Genomic DNA, 17356 nt, shown 5'->3' on the forward strand with positions numbered 1-17356 from the left:
CCAGCCCTCCATCTCTGAGTCAGCTTTCATTTAGTCTGAAAGAAGCATATCAAAGATGCTTCTGAGAGCTTAAGTCATTCTCTGCTAGTGATAATAAACTTTATATTTAAAGAGGTTGATTACATGTTATCAGGCTCCAAAGATGCCATTTAGGCAGCATTTTTAAATACTGTATAAGTAATTACTTTAAAAAGTTAATTCACAAAGTTTATTACCAAGGAGTATAAAGTATAAAGGAGTATAAAAAGACCCTATTATGATAAAATTACAGCGTTGGCCATAAGTGTTAACAATCCTCTGAAGACACTCACATTCCTGCTTTTTAAAAAATGACAGGATAGACTGTCTCTAAGTTATCAATCCTTATATTTTGGGATACTTGAAAATTTCAAAGTTATGTTGCTACTTTATATAGCATACATTTTTTCTCAAGTGATTTTTGAATAAGAGTTACTTCCTTCAGATAAGAACTTCTTATGTAATGTCTGTATGGTGTTCACCTGCCCATATTTACCTGGTTTTCAGGGAATGAACAGCTTTTCTTCCAAACTCTTTCCTACTTCTATAATGTCCACATAGACATCATTAAATGTGTATTTTGGTGTGTGTATCTGCACACAGACTTTCTTCACGCTAGACTCAATGAAGTGAAGAATTTCTTCCCACTCTGAATCAGCTTTTGTAACTGCTAGCCAAGTATTCTTCTACACGCATTACAGTAAGCTTAACCATACTGCTCTAGAGCTGCTCTACCCAATACAGTAGCCACTAGCCACCAGTGGCTGTTAGGCACTTAGGATGTGCGTAAGTTGGCACCAAGTTGAGATATGTTGTAAGTATAAAATACAGACTGGTTTTTGCGGCGTAGTGTGAAAAAAGAATGTAAAATATCTCAAATTTTTCTTATCAATTACATGTTAAAATAATACTTTGAATATATATGGGTTACAAAAAATACATTATTGGGCTTCCTGGTGGCACAGTGGTTGAGAATCTGTCTGCCAATGCAGGGGACACGGGTTCAAGCCCTGGTCTGGGAAGATCCCACATGCCGCGGAGCAACTAGGCCCGTGAGCCACAACTACTGAGCCTGCATGTCCGGAGCCTGTGCTCCGCAACAAGAGAGGCCGCGATAGTGAGAGGCCCGCGCACCGCAATGAAGAGTGGCCCCCACTTGCCGCAACTAGAGAAAGCCCTCGCACAGAAACGAAGACCCAACACAGCCAAAAATAAATTAAAAAAAAAACAACATTATTTTAAAATAATATATTAATTAATTATTACATAATTATTTTCACCAGTTTCATTTTACCTTTTTTAATGTGGTTACTAGAAAATCTTAAGTTACTTACATGGCTCACATTATATTTCTAACGAACAGCATTGCTGTAGAAAATGTCATGTCAATCATTATCCAGGCAGCCAAATCACTATCTTTGCTTAATAGATAGGTCTATTCCAGACTTTCTTTTCCACGATTCCTTGGAAACTACATGTAGTTGCTCGCTTATCATGTGACTTAGCAAGTGCCTGTGTGTGACTTGGGAATAGTCTCTTTTGCACATAGACACAAGAAGGATCACACAATGTCATAACGAGTGCCACTCAGAAAAAAGGTTTAGACTATCAACGTGTATGAAACCATTGCCTTTGTTGTAAAATGTTGCATTCATCATTTTAAAAAATAATTTTTACCATTATAAAGGTTATATTACTTTGTGGATCTTTACCTATGAGCTTTGTAAATGAATGTTACATATGAAATAAGTGTTAATGATGAAAGCCTGTTTGCTGTAGTAAACATTAAGTTATGGTTTTACTGCTTTAACTGATAACACTGTATACTTTGCATGAGTATTAGAATAAGAAACATACTTTACTGATTCTTCTATTTTATTACTGTTGAAATAGTTAACATAACTCAAGAGTTATAACATGCTGTACTTGTTTTATTGCAAATTTTAAGACGTATATAAAAGACAGCAAACTCCTACTTAAACTAAGAGATCAACACAGAGATTATGTTTTAATCTCATGTAATTTAACATAAGTGCTATATGTCGTATACTTTGAAATATTACTCAGTATTTTTAATATCAAGCATTTTTAAAATAACCTTCTAGATATGAGCTTGAATATTGAAAATTCTCAAAATTACATATTTTAAATTTCAGACGATCAGCAATAAGATGGTAATTGCATCTGGTATAAATATGGTAGCTAAGCAATAAAACATTTATTCGATCATTACAGAAATAGTCTCTTGTAAAACAACAGTTTTGTCTTAATATTTAGGAAACCAGAATTCGGGCAATGGATAAGGATAAAAAGAAAAGAATCCATAATTTCTCTGTCATCAACCCTGTTGCTGGACAAGCTACAACTCATATTTTTGCGGCTGACAACAGAGAAGATCTTCAGAAGTGGATGGAAGCCTTCTGGCAGCATCTCTTTGATCTTAGTAAGTTGACGTTTGGATTTTCTAGTAGTATATTCATGTAGCATGAAAGGACGTACATAGCAATCCAAATATTAAGATTATATTATAATTGTATAGTTTGTATCAAGAATTTGTTATGCTCTTGAATAAAATGGTGGTATATCATCAACGCCTTGATGCTTTTTTCTCTCCATCTTTCCCCAGTGCATGACTGATTATAGTATAGTATACCTTTGAATTCCTAGTATACTTACCTGTTACTTTTAAGTTCTTCTGGTCCCTAAAACAACTAGACCACATTTTTTCAAAATATTCGGTCAAACTACTTAAGGCAGTGTGTTTGATCAAATGGATAGTAAGCTACATGAGGAGTAAAAGACTTCTCTAGAGTAGTGATGATCATAAAATATTGAAATGTTCAAAAGGAGATTCATTTTTATGTAGGCTTCTGTTAACTCTCAATTCATTATTATATCATTTTGGACATCATCCAAAGAGATTTTTTTTTTAACTGCACATATGGTTTTTCAGTTTCAATAATACAGTTCAATGGCATGGATTATAAAAACAATGTGATAGTAACGTAACAGAGTCCTAGTATGTAAAATATGTGAAGTTCTAATATTCTCAATTTAAGGAGGAATTTTATCAACAGGAAAATATTGAAATTGTATATTGAAGATGTAGACTATTGATAATGGCTGTTTCTAAGCAAACTAAGCCTACTGTAGATTCAATCAGAATTTTATGTCTTTAGAATACTTTTCTACAGAACTGAAAAGTAGAGCCATTTCCAAACAATAGAAAGTTATTTCTGCAACTCCTAGAAATAATCCTGGAGATATTTTAGGACATCTTAGGAGCTGTTACCGAGAACTCTAAAAACAGTTAATATCTGCAGTCCTCAGATTAATTTTTATAAGTCTTCTCTGATCAATGGCCTGGTCAGTTATTACACTGATGGTTGAGGAGGGGGAAGAAAAGGGATCTAAATTTATTGATTACCTTCCACATACCATATGGCTTCATTTATTTTTCATAACAACCCAGTGAGGTAGAAGTTTTTTCCCACTGCTCTAAAGATGAGAAAATTGAGGCCTGAAAAGGTTACAGGTTTATTGCAGGGAACCAGAGGACTCCCTCCATGGCTTTCTTGGATTCTTTAGAACTTGTTTTACTTAAGTACTATCCTTTGGCACTCAGTAGATATTTAAATATTTGTTCCAGGCTTATTAGCATGAGCTACATTTCTTTATTTTAAAATTTCAGCTGATCTTAGGTGTGTAACTTAAAAGACAACAACTTCCTTTCATTTGCTGATCACAGCTAAAATTTTAACTGCTTTCCTAAATGCTCTGATTTAGAGAGTCTGTCTTATAAAAGACTGTGTTACTTTTAGAAATGATTCTGGCATTTTATAATTTTTATGTAGATAAAAACAGGAAGGAGGAGTAAAGGAAGGTAAAAATGCCAGAATATTATAGTCTGGATATCAACTACTATTAGATGATCTCATGTTTTCATTCCCCAAATTATGTAAAATTATCATGCTAAAAGAGGGACTTAGAGGGATAAGAAGCTCATGACATTTTTATACTGTCAAAGTAATAAGAAAGTGATGACGACTAGTTTCTCAGGTCTGGCTACTTTTTTAGTATTTAATGCTTTGGGGATAAAATCTGCCAATCTATCTAATTTTTAAAGTATACGTTCTATTACATTTGCTGTTTAGAATTCATTGTGTAAGATATGAAGGTATGAAGCAAAGATGGAAGGGTTTATACTATCCTGAAGATTGACTTGTACTTTAAAATTTTTACCCTCCTAGTGATAAGTGTAGCCTCTTGTGATCTGAGGTGAAATATGATCTGTAGAACAAAGAGGATAGATATCCAGGGCAGAATAAAGTAACAGTAATTTAATACTTAGAACAAATTTCAATTACTTGACTTAGCTTAAGAGTATAAAATCATGAGGGTGAGATAATTGGAAATCATGAGAAAACACTAATGGAACTCGGTGTGTTTAGCCTGTGGAAGAACAGCCTAAGGAGTGAGGGTTGGGAGGCAAGGGGGAGGGAATAGCTAATTTTTAATATTTGAGAGCTAACAAACATGTAAAAGAGGAATGACACTTGCTTTGGACGATCAAATAGGGTAGAGCTAGGAATGGTGAGTCAAAGATAAATTTTTTTCAAATATTTAATAATATAAATACTGAGTTAAATAAGCAGCTTAACATGACTGGGAACATTGTAACAATAAATATGGTGGGAAACATCTTCAATATACAGATTTTATGTGAACAAAATGTATCCATTTAATATTTCATATTGGGCCTTTATTTTTATGTTAGCATATTAGTATTACATTTACCTGTGCATGGTAAAATTTATTTACTGGTAAAATAAATGCTTAATTGTAACATCTTGACCAGTGAACATACCACATTTATACCTATGACTCTGTAATACATGGGATAATGTGGCTTTATATTCCAGTTTTCAACATGATTAGTATTCTGCTATCAGTTTAACAATGAAAAGCTTTCATCTATCAATATAGAAAAAAATACTGCACTATATAACTTGTCTAAGGTTTGACAGAGAATTGTTTGCTGGTTTAGTGTTTCATTACTTTCCCAGTAGATAAGGCCTTTTTTTCCTGCCCCCAAGAAGGAAAGGCTGGCTTTTACATATTCATCTAAAAAAGTAGAAAGGAGGAATAAGTTATCAGATCTCAGATCCTACTAGATTTAAATTCTACAGAACAACCTTTGAAGCCTCAAACTCAAGATTTTATTCCCTTTATAAATTGCTGTGTGAGTTATTTTGAAATTTTCACCATATTCTATACTTAGCATTGTAATAAAACATACTGAAAGTTTTTTTTCATGTTTCTTAACTATTTTTTATGTTTCTAAGCATAGTGAAAGGTTTTTTTTATGTTTCTTAACTGTTAGGTGGTGGATTTTAAATTTATGCATGTATTACCTTATTAACATGACAGTAAATTAGACTTAAAACAACAAAAATAGATAATTTGACTAAACATGAAGTGTCTTTAATTTTTAAGCCATGGAAAATAAGTTGGATATTGAATATGGAGGTTGAGAATTAATAAGAGAGAAATATAGATCATAAATCAGTATTAAAAGGCACGTGTATATTACATTTACTTTTCTGCTAATGTAAGATAGAATATAAGAATGGTAAACCTCCATAACTTACTTTTATAATGAATATATAGACACATAGTTTATAGCACAGCTGTTACCCAGCATGCAGGTCCACAATAAAGACAGAAAGGTTAAATTTTTTTTACACCCACTCAGGAGAAATAAATCTGAGAATTTTATTTTGAGATGAACATAGTAAAACATAATTACAAGAAAAATTAATGTTGTCCACACTTTTAAATTTTAACTTAATAATTGAAACAACTTATTCAAGAGTATTTTTATTATTCTGAATGCCTAATGGCTTTATTTAAAGTGTCCTTCCTAAAACAGATTAGATCCAGTTAGAATTTTGAGTGATCTGTCTTTATAGTAACAGGTTTTTATATACCCTAACTAAAATGAAAATACAGCATTTTTCTAGTTTCCTGATTTTTGAAAGGGCATGATAATCATCTTAAGAGATCATTTTTATATAAGCAATTCTTATTTCTTAATTAAAATTTTCAAAGTTAAAATCATTTTTGAGAACCACTACTCCTTACGTTTTTTTCTACTTCCTTCTAGGTAACTATATTTCAGTTAATTTTTACCTTTCAACTGTCTTAAATACTGGATGTTTTTATTTAATGTTTAAAATGAGAGAATTTATACAAACCTTGCGGTAAACAGAGATTTTAGTTATTGACCATCTAGTGAAGTAGTGTAGTATTTAATAGCCTACAGATCTTAGCTTAATATCTGTTCATAGAGATTTATATTTAAAATAGAGTACTTTTATGCCTAGACTTAGACTTTGAAATTATGGGAAGTACTAGGATTTTATAGCTTCTTTAAGATAATGCTTTATAAATTCACTTACTTTTCAAAGCAAAAAATGTGTTAATATCTGTTGAAAATTAAATATACATCTTCACATTTATGTTTTAAACTAGCCTGCCTTTTTCTGTCTTTCTTAGGCCAATGGAAGCATTGTTGTGAAGAACTTATGAAAATTGAGAGTATGTCACCACGGAAACCACCTTTGTTCTTGACAAAAGAGGCAACCTCAGTCTACCATGATATGAGTAAGTGGGGTTTGTCTTTTCTAAGCTGCAGGGTAACAAAAACAACATTGTCCTTACTCAAGCAGCTTATTCTGTTGACATTAAAATGCTAAAATTTTCAGGGCACAGTCAAAATGAATGAAAAAAGACTATGATTATAGTCTAAGGAACTCATGTTTAATAGATGAATTAATACAAAATTAATGAATACACATTTTTCATAGTTTGAATGCTTAAGGTCAAACAAAAATGTTAAGGCTTCAAAATGAATAAGGGTGCACTGAAAATAAATATTAGCTGAGTAGCTGATGAAAATTCTGAAATGTAAACTTGAGATTCTAAAATATAATTATGTTCAGTAATTTTTTCCGTATTTTATTAAATTTGTTTTAAAGTAGCATTGATAAATGAATATTAATAAATGGACCCTTTCATCTCAGGCCAAAAAATTGATTAAGTTTAATACTTTGGAAAATTTAAAATTTCTAGACTCATTAATATTCCATTTTCCCACACTTTGAAGGGTATTTGTCTTTGTGGGACTGCCTCAGTGAATAGTGTTGTGAACAAGCACAAGTCAGAGCTAAATTCTAGTGTATTTTTCCACCAGTGTCCCTGCACTTACATATACCTTAAAATGTTGGATTTAAAATGAAACATTTGAGTTTACACATTTGAATATATCATGTAATAGATGTTTATCTGTGTTCTGTTTTTCCCAAGGATGATAACCAAAGTGGTATTAGGGCTTCACTCTGTTTCCATGGGTTTTTTGTTTTGGATTTTTCCCCTATTACAGAGACTGCTGGTCTACTTGAAAGAATACTAATCCAGTTACATTTTCCCAGTTTACATATCAGGGTTTTATAAAAGGGAATCCACTCTTACCTAGAAGTCAGAATAGATTTTAAATCCAACAAAAGATATTTTAGAAATACTTAACCTGTAGAATTCAAAAAAATTCTGATGTAGCTCCACTCCTTTGAAAGCTGGATTTTACACATTTGTTTAGGAATATCTTTAAGTGTGTGTGTGCGTGTGCAGTGCACAGTACATGATCTCCTTATTTTTTGGTTCCATTAGTTTGGTTAGTTTTACAAGTAAACACATTAAAAAAAAAAAAAACACTTGCTTATCCTAGTCTGTTTTTGATAACTATTTTAGATAACATATTGTAATAACTTTCTTGGGCAAAGCATATACTGCTTTTGAATTTTTTTCCATGTATTTTTTTCTTAAAATTATTACAGGCATTGATTCACCTATAAAACTTGAAAGTTTAACTGATATAATACAAAAAAAAATTGAACAGACAAATGGAGAGTTCCTTATTGGTCAGCATGAAGAATCCTCACCACCTCCTTGGGCCACACTCTTTGATGGTAATCACCAAGTTGTCATCAAGAAAAAGGTATTATCTCCTGCAAGCAAGCAGTTACATGATGGGAAAGGGAAAAAGAGACGAGCTCCCCTTCCTCCTTCTGGTAAAGCTGCATTCAGCTTAAAAACACAGAGCAACACGGATCAATTGGTTAAGGACAACTGGGAAAAAACAAGTGTATCTCAGACCTCGCCTTTGGATACCAAATTATCAACCCTAATGCATCACTTACAGAAACCAATGGCTGCTCCTCGAAAACTTCTTCCTGCCAGGAAAAGTAGTTTAACTGATGGTGAGCACACAGACACTAAAACCAATTTTGAAGCCAAGCCAGTGCCAGCTCCACGGCAGAAATCTATCAAAGACATTTTGGACCCTAGATCATGGTTGCAGGCACACGTGTAGAAAACCCTTAATGTCTAAGACATTTAACAAAATCTGTAACTGTGAGGCTTAATTCAGAAGCACTATAGATGTAGTAATATGTAATTATGTAGGTAAATATGACAGTGATTTACATCAATAATTAATAAGCTATTAGGTGTAAAAAATGTTTTATAATGAAGAAATGGATTTCTCTAGCAGAGTGCAGGAGGCAGTTTCTAGACAATATCCCAATTGTTGGAAGGGTTAATTTATTCCTAAGTTAGTACCAGGCAGTGAACAAGCACTAGGCAGAAGAAAGCATTAAAATTTCTTTGGGGAGGGATTGTCTAGTAATTTAAAATGTGTTAAATAAGAGCCATATTCTCATTGTGAGGATTTTAATACTAATGGAATGTTTCAAAAGTTTTATTCAAACCACAAATTATAGAATCCACCCAAGAAAATTTCTTCTTAGCATTCTGGAATTCTCATCTAATGGTCCACTGGCTCTCATCTATTGTTTAACTCACTAGTTAACTCAGTGACCTTTCAGATTCCTGAGATAAATTTTGGAATATTAAATTCTTCATTTTTAAAGGGAATATGTAATGTGCTGTTCAAAGTTGTTTCCTTGATGAGCCCTGAAATCCTGTTGACATTAACTCTCATAAGTAAAGCAAAACATTTTTTAGTTTAAGGAACAGGTAGATGAAATGTACTTTACTTCCGCTTTTCTATGCATGGTACTAATTTCTATTGTGACATTGGCATTTGGGGAAGTGAGTAGCTGATTAACACCTTAAGATTCATTCAGTACTTATATAAAAAGCAGATGGCTGATTCAAAATATCAGAAAAGTTGGCCATGATAATAATTTTCAGAATTAATCCATCTAAAAGATTTTAATTAGATTTCCTTTTTCTTGTTAAGGGTTCATGTCTGCTACTGATATTTGTCATTAAAAGTCATACTCTTACAATAATGACATTGGAATCATTTCCATAGGAGGTAATTTCCATAGCAACTAATCATAGTGACACAAACAAGATTATGAAATCAAGTGATGAATAAATAGCAACAGAATGAATACCTCAAAGGAACAAAAAAATCCATTTTCTTAATAATTATGCTTCTTATAAACAACAGCTAGACAATTTAAAAAATCTAATCAGAATTTCCAAGTAAAATAAAGCAGTTTCCATAAGGTGTCAGCAACAGCACTAAAAATCTCAAATCACACTGAACCCTAAATGTCATTGCAACAAATGAAAATACAAGAATTAAATTACTGCCCTGTGTATAATCTCTAGAGATCTTTTTAAAGCTTGTAAGAACTCTATTTGGATCAGAACTACATTATTTCAAAGTAAAATGAACACTTGACAAAAAATAACATTAATTTAAATGGAGCCTTTCATTATTTTTAGATAGCAGAGTCTTTTTTCATTTATGTAGAATGATGTAACTGCCAGGTTACTTTTGTGTTTACCCAGGACTCCTAGTAAGAATTGGGACTCAAGGGAGTAATGATACAAAAGGTCTCTTGTGGCTGGCGACACCAGGATAGACATAGCATTTGATGAGAAGGAAATCCTATATGCTTGCCTGATAGAATTTAGAGACAATCAAGTGTATGAAAACCTAAAAAGGTAGGATTAATTTGTTTTTTCTAACTAGAGGGCTCTCGTAAATCTCAGTTGTGATTGCCAATTCAGTAAATGACATTAAAAATCTAATGGATATTATTTTTGTTTATTTTGTAAACCTCACTGCTGTTTTTGACAGCATTTTGACTGTCATTGCCACTAAATTATTGAGCTAGAAGATGCTGCAGGAAAAATTGTTTCTGAAACTGGCATCTAAGCATTCTTGTTTTGTTTTTTTCGTTTTTTTTAGTTAAAGCCTTCCTTAGAACAAACCAGTGTTAAAACTTCCAAATTATATTCTTGTCATTTCTCCTTATGCGTATTATATCAAGAAGGATTTAAGTTGTACAGGAAACAGAATTTGTTCTTAGAGAAATTACCTAGCAGTTGTGCCCTTAGTGGGCACTTTGAAACAAGCCTGAAGCCCATCTTCCTAGAAACATTTAGGCGAAGCCTGACCAAGGACCACCTCCCCCCAAAATTATTTAGGCTGTTTCTGGGGTCCCATCTTACTGTATGTTACAAAGCCTTTAAAATCTGACTGTAGTCTTCAGCTGTACTTCTTTTGACACGGTACTCATTAGATGTTAGTTCTCCCCGCTCTCCACTCCCCGCGAAAGGTATAATAAAAAGTTAAGGATCCTTCCCTCCTTCCCTCCCTCCCTCTCTCTCTTCCTTTCTTCCTTCCACAGTTAAACAAAAATCTAAAAATACTGAGTTAAACACTTTGTCAAGGAGTTTGTCAAAAGAACGATTTGTTTTCTCATTTCCTAAACCGGAAGTTTATGACAGAGAAAAATATACCATGTAATAAAAACATTTCAGCTTTTTATGAGCTGGCTTTTTACATTCCTTGTTTGTCCTTTTCATTTGTTTCTTGATATATGAAGACTATAAACTTGAAACAAGGAGTTAGCTGTCAGATCTTGATAATAATGTTATAATTGGAGATACGTAATAGAAAGAATAGGTATTTTATTATAATTCAGATGATCTGATAATAATATCTTAGAAAATTACATTTCAAGCTCTGGGATATAAATTACTTAAAACATCATTAAGATAGTATTTTAATTGCTACAAAGTAGTGAGCTTTTTATTTAAACATCTTGCAAGGACAGAGAAAGCATTTTGTTATTATAAATGCACACCTCCTAAGGTAAACAGTCTTTAAAAATATCAGGCATGCCAACTCTTGGTTAGTTTTGTTAAATCCTCCCTAACTGTCTGCAGTGGCCCCCTGACTTCTTTTAAATGGACGTGCATGTACGTGGGAAAACTAAATCCATTTATTATAAATGCCTTATCTTTACCCTTTAGGTTCCTACTAAATGTATTTTACCGGCTACTGTTTATTAAAATGGAAGCTGCCTTGATTTAGAGACAATTCATGTAAGGTAGGTTAAGCAGTCAAGTATTTCTTTAGGCTTATGTTCAGCTCCTCAGCCACCTACTGAGAAGTTAATTAATTCAGTACAAAATGAAATTATAGGGCAGTTTGGTGTAGTTTATGTTAAATGCCATTTGAATGTAATCACCTGTGTTACCTTGAACGAGGAACAACCGTACTAGATAGAGATAGAATGCTGCACCATGAGCAAGAGAAGTGCTTTGTCAGGAAAAATATCTGTACCTGTGGTTAGAATTTATCAAAACTCGTTGTCTTTTTAAAGAGTGAATTATTGAACAGTAATTAAACTTTAACTGATGACCATTTATATTCTCATAGTTGTCTTTGGTGTTCTATTACTCTTAAACTACAATGTAGATAGAGTTGACTTTTTGCATTTACATTTCAAAGACATTACTATTTGTAAATGTTTACATGTTTATGTGTAACTGCTTCATTGCTAATAATAGTTATAATGAAAATGGTTTATTCTGTATCATGCATATTCTAAGTTAATACTAGAAAAGTGTTACCTTTGAATTTTTAAGAGACGAGATTTCAGTTGAAAATATGGTCAGGTATGTTATTTTCTATGACATACTTGTATCATTGGCATTGTTTATAATTTTTATTTTTTAATTAAATGCGGGTCAAGCTTCTGGATTAAAAAGTATTATATCATGGATACATATATATATTTTTTTAAGTATTAGAGATTGATAAGGAAGCCAAGGTCATGTGATTAAAACGTCTATATTTTAGAAGAAGTGATTCATGAAAACATTTTCTAGATTTTTCCTTTAGGTACCCCCTCTGGGCTATAGACTGATAGACGTAAACAGTGTTGTGAAATCAGGTTAAACAGAGAAAGACATACTACCCAGCAGCTGGTGCTAATTATTGTAAGACTAATATTCAATAGCCTTGGTATAACTTACATTTATTACAATGTTGTATATAATCCTCTTACACTGTACTCTTCTGAAAATCCATTGATGTAACCTTAGTTTTTAGGTTAGTGGTGCATAATTTCCCCAGAGCTTAAGTTACTCTGATAATAAATTAGGGACCTAGGATACTCAGCTGCTGTTAGCCACAAGGAGACTCATTTTAATGCACCTCCCTCAGTACTTAATTTATTCCCATGGAGCACCTCAGGGAAGAGGGAGAGAAATGAGCAATCCTGGCTCAAATATATTATTTCAGCATTTTACTTCTAAATCTGTAGTGTGACCAGAAATATTTAACATTCCTTTTTAGAAGAAACGTCCCTTTCTCTAAGGAGAGAGGACTGCTAATCAGTGTGCTCAGATAAGCAAAATACCTTAAGGTTCAAATAACATAAATTTAACTATTAAAGAAATATTAACATTTTTATTTATCTCAAGATAGGAAAAAATACCAATCCTGGCATGTTTGATAGGCAAAGTCATTCCAAATCTTGCTAAAATTGTGTTTTAAATTGCAGCAATTTGCTTTGAGAGATGTGGTAATCTCTTAATGTAACTACTAAAGGAGAGATAGATTGAAAAGATCTTATATATATACATAATTATGCTGTATCATAAACATGTTGCAAGATATCAAAATAGATCATTTTGCTGAAAATGAATACTTTTCTGAGTGTTGTATCAAGATATATTTTTGTTTACTCAAAAGAAGACAAATTTTTTTTGTGTGAATGGATATATTTTTGTTGAATTTAGCCAAATGAAAACATATTTTCAACTTAATTAGTTGCAGCAATTTTAATTTTACCTTAAAGGGGAGAAAAAGTATCAAGAGTTATCCATCTATTCACCTTAAGTATTAAAACATATGTTTTATATTTATTACATATAAAAGTAGAAGTATATACATACATATACATACATGTACCCTGTCAAATCTTCAATCCAGATATTTTCAATTAATTTTAAAAGATTCTTTCAAAATCTGCTGCCAGTGCTAGCAGAGTCAAAGTCCAAACTGCTTTCCACAGTTTACAGGAAACATCACAACCCAGCTTCGACTGCCATTCCCTTCTAGGCACTTTCCTCTTGTGCTCTCATCTTTTGGACATTGCCTCAACAATCTGTGCTGTTTCTACTTGCTCTTCATTTCTTATGCTGTCCTCTCTTTGCCTAGAATACCTTTTCTGCTCCTCTTCTTCATGCATTCTCCTCTCAACCCACAGTCAGCAAATTTTATTCATTCTTCAAAATGGTAACACCACTAAATTCACAAAGACTTTGTACCCTCCTCAACCTCCCCATCTAGGTGGAGTTATACTCCTTCCTCGTGCTTTATACGTACCTCTATTTATAGCCTAAGTCCTTGTTTGTATTTCTGTATTCCCCTATGTATTAATTTTATGAATTTGTTGCTCCTACATAACAAATTACCATCAACTTAGAACAACACCCTTTCATTATCTCACATTTCTTTGGAATAGAAGTCTGGATGGGCTTCAATGGGTTCTCTGCTTAGGATCCCACAAGGCTTATATCACGGTGTCAGCCAGGCTAGGCTCTAATCTGGAGGCTCTGGGAAAATCCGCTTCCAGTCTTTTTTAGGTTGTCAGCAAAATTCAGTTTCTCATGCTTGTTGATTGGCCAAGGGTCACTCTCCTAGAGACCACCCTCCAGTCCTTGTACGTGGCCCCCTCAGTCTTCAAAGCCAGCAACAGCTCATTAAACCTGACACATCCAAATTCTCCTTAAGGAGGATTTGAATCTGTCTGACTTTCCTATCCACAGTCAACTGGAGAAAACTGCCTTTTAAGGGCTCATGTGATTAGATGTAGCCCACCAGGATAATCTCCCTTTTGATTAATTCAAGGTCCACTGATTAGTAACCTTAATTACATCTGGAAAAATCTCTTTTGACTATAATGTAACATAGTCGTAGGCATGATATCATATTCATAGGGCAGGAAATCTTGGGGGCCATTTAAAAATTCTGCCACCTACCGCAAGTTAGATTTTTCAAGGGTAGGGAGCATGTCTTATTTGACTTTTAACCCTGTCATAATAGTAATGAGGGAGGATTATTGTGTTTTTATTATGTGTAAGGTATTGTGCTAAGCACATGAATTAACTCATTTAATCCTTAAAATAGTCCTCCTAGTAACCCCACTAAACAAATGTAATGTAGGAGACTTGCCCTGGGTCACACTGCATGGTAGTTAAGAGTGTGATTTCTGGAATTAGACCTTGATTAAATTCTAGCTCTGCCATGACCTAGCTGTGTGATGGGACTGGGTTTTTTTTAACCTCGTCTAAGTTTGGGGATTTTTTTTGTTTTTTTTTTTAATCTTTAAGCTAGAAATAGTACTTACCTCATAGGATAGTTGTGATTACTCAATAAGATAATGCATGTAACACATAGCCCAGGGCCTTCAGTTGTTTTTACGACCTTACATGTAGAGTGAAACAAATGTAGAAAGAAAGGAATGAAAAGATACAGCTGATATATATGTGTGTGATATGTGTATATACATACATATATATTCTTTTTTTTTTTTTTAATATTTTAGGTTACAAATACAAATTGACTCTTTTTCTAAATTTTATTTATTTATTTATTTTTGGCTGCGTTGGGTCTTCGTTTCTGTGCGAGGGCTCTCTCCAGCTGCGGCAAGTGGGGGCCACTCTTCATCGCGGTGCGCGGGCCTCTCACCATCGCGGCCTCTCTTGTTGCGGAGCACAGGCTCCAGACGCGCAGGCTCAGCAATTGTGGCTCACGGGCCCAGTTGCTCCGCGGCATGTGGGATCCTCCCAGACCAGGGCTCGAACCCGTGTCCCCTGTATTGGCAGGCAGACTCTCAACCACTGCGCCACCAAGGAAGCCCCAATACATATATATTCTTAAAAGAAATTATAACCCTTGTCCCATTTTTATTTTTTGCTTGATGAGAACATACTGGAATTACAGTACATAAGAATTTAAGAGATACCTAAAATATGTCCATATACTCACTGTCCTAATATAAGAACCCTATGTTATGCACTCTTGGAGTTTATAAGATTAAGAAGAATACTTATTCCGGAGAAGTTCACATTGTTGTTGGTGGGATCAACTGTATTAGAGAATATCAATATAGATTACTGCTTAAACTTGCCTCCTGTGTATATAACATAAATATATCTGTATACAGACATTTAAAACAATCCATACCTACCATCAGTGAACTTAAAAAATTAGTTGAAAAGATTAAATAATACATAAAATAACAGTGGGCAATATAAAAGAACAGTCAGTGTAACACAATTAAGCATCTGATTTTAAGTGCTATGAGAGATCCGTGAGGGGTATGAGAACTTTTACACAGCAATTTTTCGACAAGTGCAAAAGGCCTTGTATCTTTTTACTACTAAAATGATGAATTAAGCAGTGCAAAATTATATACTATGAATATCTTTGCTGTGAGAACAAGTCATAATAGGCAGATTTTTCAAATCTAGGGGAAATAAGTGGAATAGAAGTCAATTTATCCAACAGGCTCCTGGAGGAGTTTAATTTTATACCATTCAAATTTAAGGGAGATTAGTTGTCATGGAAGTTTGTGGAAAGGAATGGATTGGATAGGCAGTTAGCCTGTTGTTAAGAATCAACCAGCAGATTAGCATGGCTGAAGTAAAAGTGGCAGTAGGGGAAAGGTAGGGTATGTTGGACCACAGGCAGGACCTTAATGCCAGTTCAAAAAAATAAGTTAAACTAAGTAGGAGTAGTTGACAACAGGACTAGAGTTGGCAGAGTTAGTGGAAAGAGCACACAGCTTATGAATTGGGAGAATTGGATTCTAGTCACTGGTTTACAATTAACTAGCCATCTTGCCTTGGGTAAGCTATTATTTACCAGTTCAACTTCATTATCAGTAGAACCACTGAAATGGCTGTTGGTGTTTGTCTCAAGCTAATCTAGAGAGCCCTAGGTTCCTGAGGTGATGCCCTTAGAGGCTGCAACCAGTGGGGGTGACGCCAAGTGAGTGAGTCTCTGGTGCTCCCCCTCCTAAATCAGCTAGAGCAGCTCCAAGTTGATCTGTTTAATTTTAAACCCCATGAGGTAGTATTATAATAGCCACCGCTTTACAGGTGAGCAATTTGAGGCACAGAACAGTTAAGTAACTTGCCCAAGGTCTCATGGTGAATGAGACAGAATTTGAAAGTAATCAGTCATCATTCCAAAGTGAGTGAACAACCTCCTCATTGTACTACAACCTCTAATAAACGTGAAATAACAAAAAATCATTGAGAGCAAGTTTTGCCAGACTAGCCTGAAAACTCTTTTTCCCTAGTGATGTGATCACTTGGAGTATCTCTTTGTATTAAAGCCCCCAATGAAAATCGATTTCATTCACAGTTACATCCAGCCTGTACTATTCTGGGCATCATGTCTGGCCCTGGGAGGCATTTGGGAGGGGAGGTTTGGGTATATGTAAACCTGACTCTACTAGCAGGCCGTGGAGAGCATTATAATAGAAATATGAAAGGGAGGAAAAGATAAATTCCATCCAGGAACATCTGGCAGGATGGGTATTTGAGCCAGGCTTGAAGTATGAGTTGGTTTTCATTAATTACATTTCCTTTTGGTAAAAAAGCAACAGGTGATAACTTAAGCAAAAGCAACAACAGCAAGACTGGTGGGGGACTTTATTGAAAGGCTATTAGAATCATCCAGAGGAATGAAGGGGGCCTAAGGAAGGTTGGACAGGACAAGTCAGGGTCCTCAGCAACATAAAGATTGAAAGAATAAAGTTTTATTCTCCTAAAGTAGTGACTACATCAACATATTAAAACTTTTTAATATTGGGGTGAAAAAATGAATCACAGAACTTAACATCTAGAACTGTGGTTCTAAATCAGGAGTAATTTGTGTTCACCATGGAATATTTGGCAGTGTCTGGAGACATTTTTGATTGCCCCGACG

The 17356-nt window shown here is 34.0% G+C and overlaps 1 protein-coding gene and 1 long non-coding RNA gene across 5 annotated transcripts in view; one reads left to right on the forward strand and one right to left on the reverse strand.

Annotated features, from left to right (window-relative positions):
• The window catches only part of LOC309635829, a 501182-nt gene that overhangs the window by 181073 nt on the left and 302753 nt on the right, over positions 1 to 17356 (reverse strand). The window lies entirely within an intron of this gene.
• RTKN2 (rhotekin 2) overlaps positions 1 to 17356 on the forward strand; it is a 130383-nt gene that overhangs the window by 69223 nt on the left and 43804 nt on the right. For 2 of the 4 annotated variants that reach the window (XR_014249009.1, XR_014249010.1), the window contains exons 10-12: positions 2296 to 2461; positions 6577 to 6684; positions 7914 to 10059. Coding sequence is in view for 2 of the 4 variants with exons in the window: in XM_082407444.1 (XP_082263570.1) it covers positions 2296 to 2461; positions 6577 to 6684; positions 7914 to 8449 (810 nt within the window). In the remaining 2 variants the exon portion in view is untranslated. Of the gene's footprint in view, positions 1 to 2295; positions 2462 to 6576; positions 6685 to 7913; positions 14942 to 17356 lie in introns of those variants that run through there. The other 2 variants (XM_082407445.1, XM_082407444.1) reach the window with 2 other exon arrangements.

The sequence above is a fragment of the Balaenoptera borealis genome (genome assembly GCF_965194805.1).
Source record: "Balaenoptera borealis genome assembly, chromosome: 10".
Taxonomy (NCBI): Eukaryota; Metazoa; Chordata; class Mammalia; order Artiodactyla; family Balaenopteridae; genus Balaenoptera; species Balaenoptera borealis.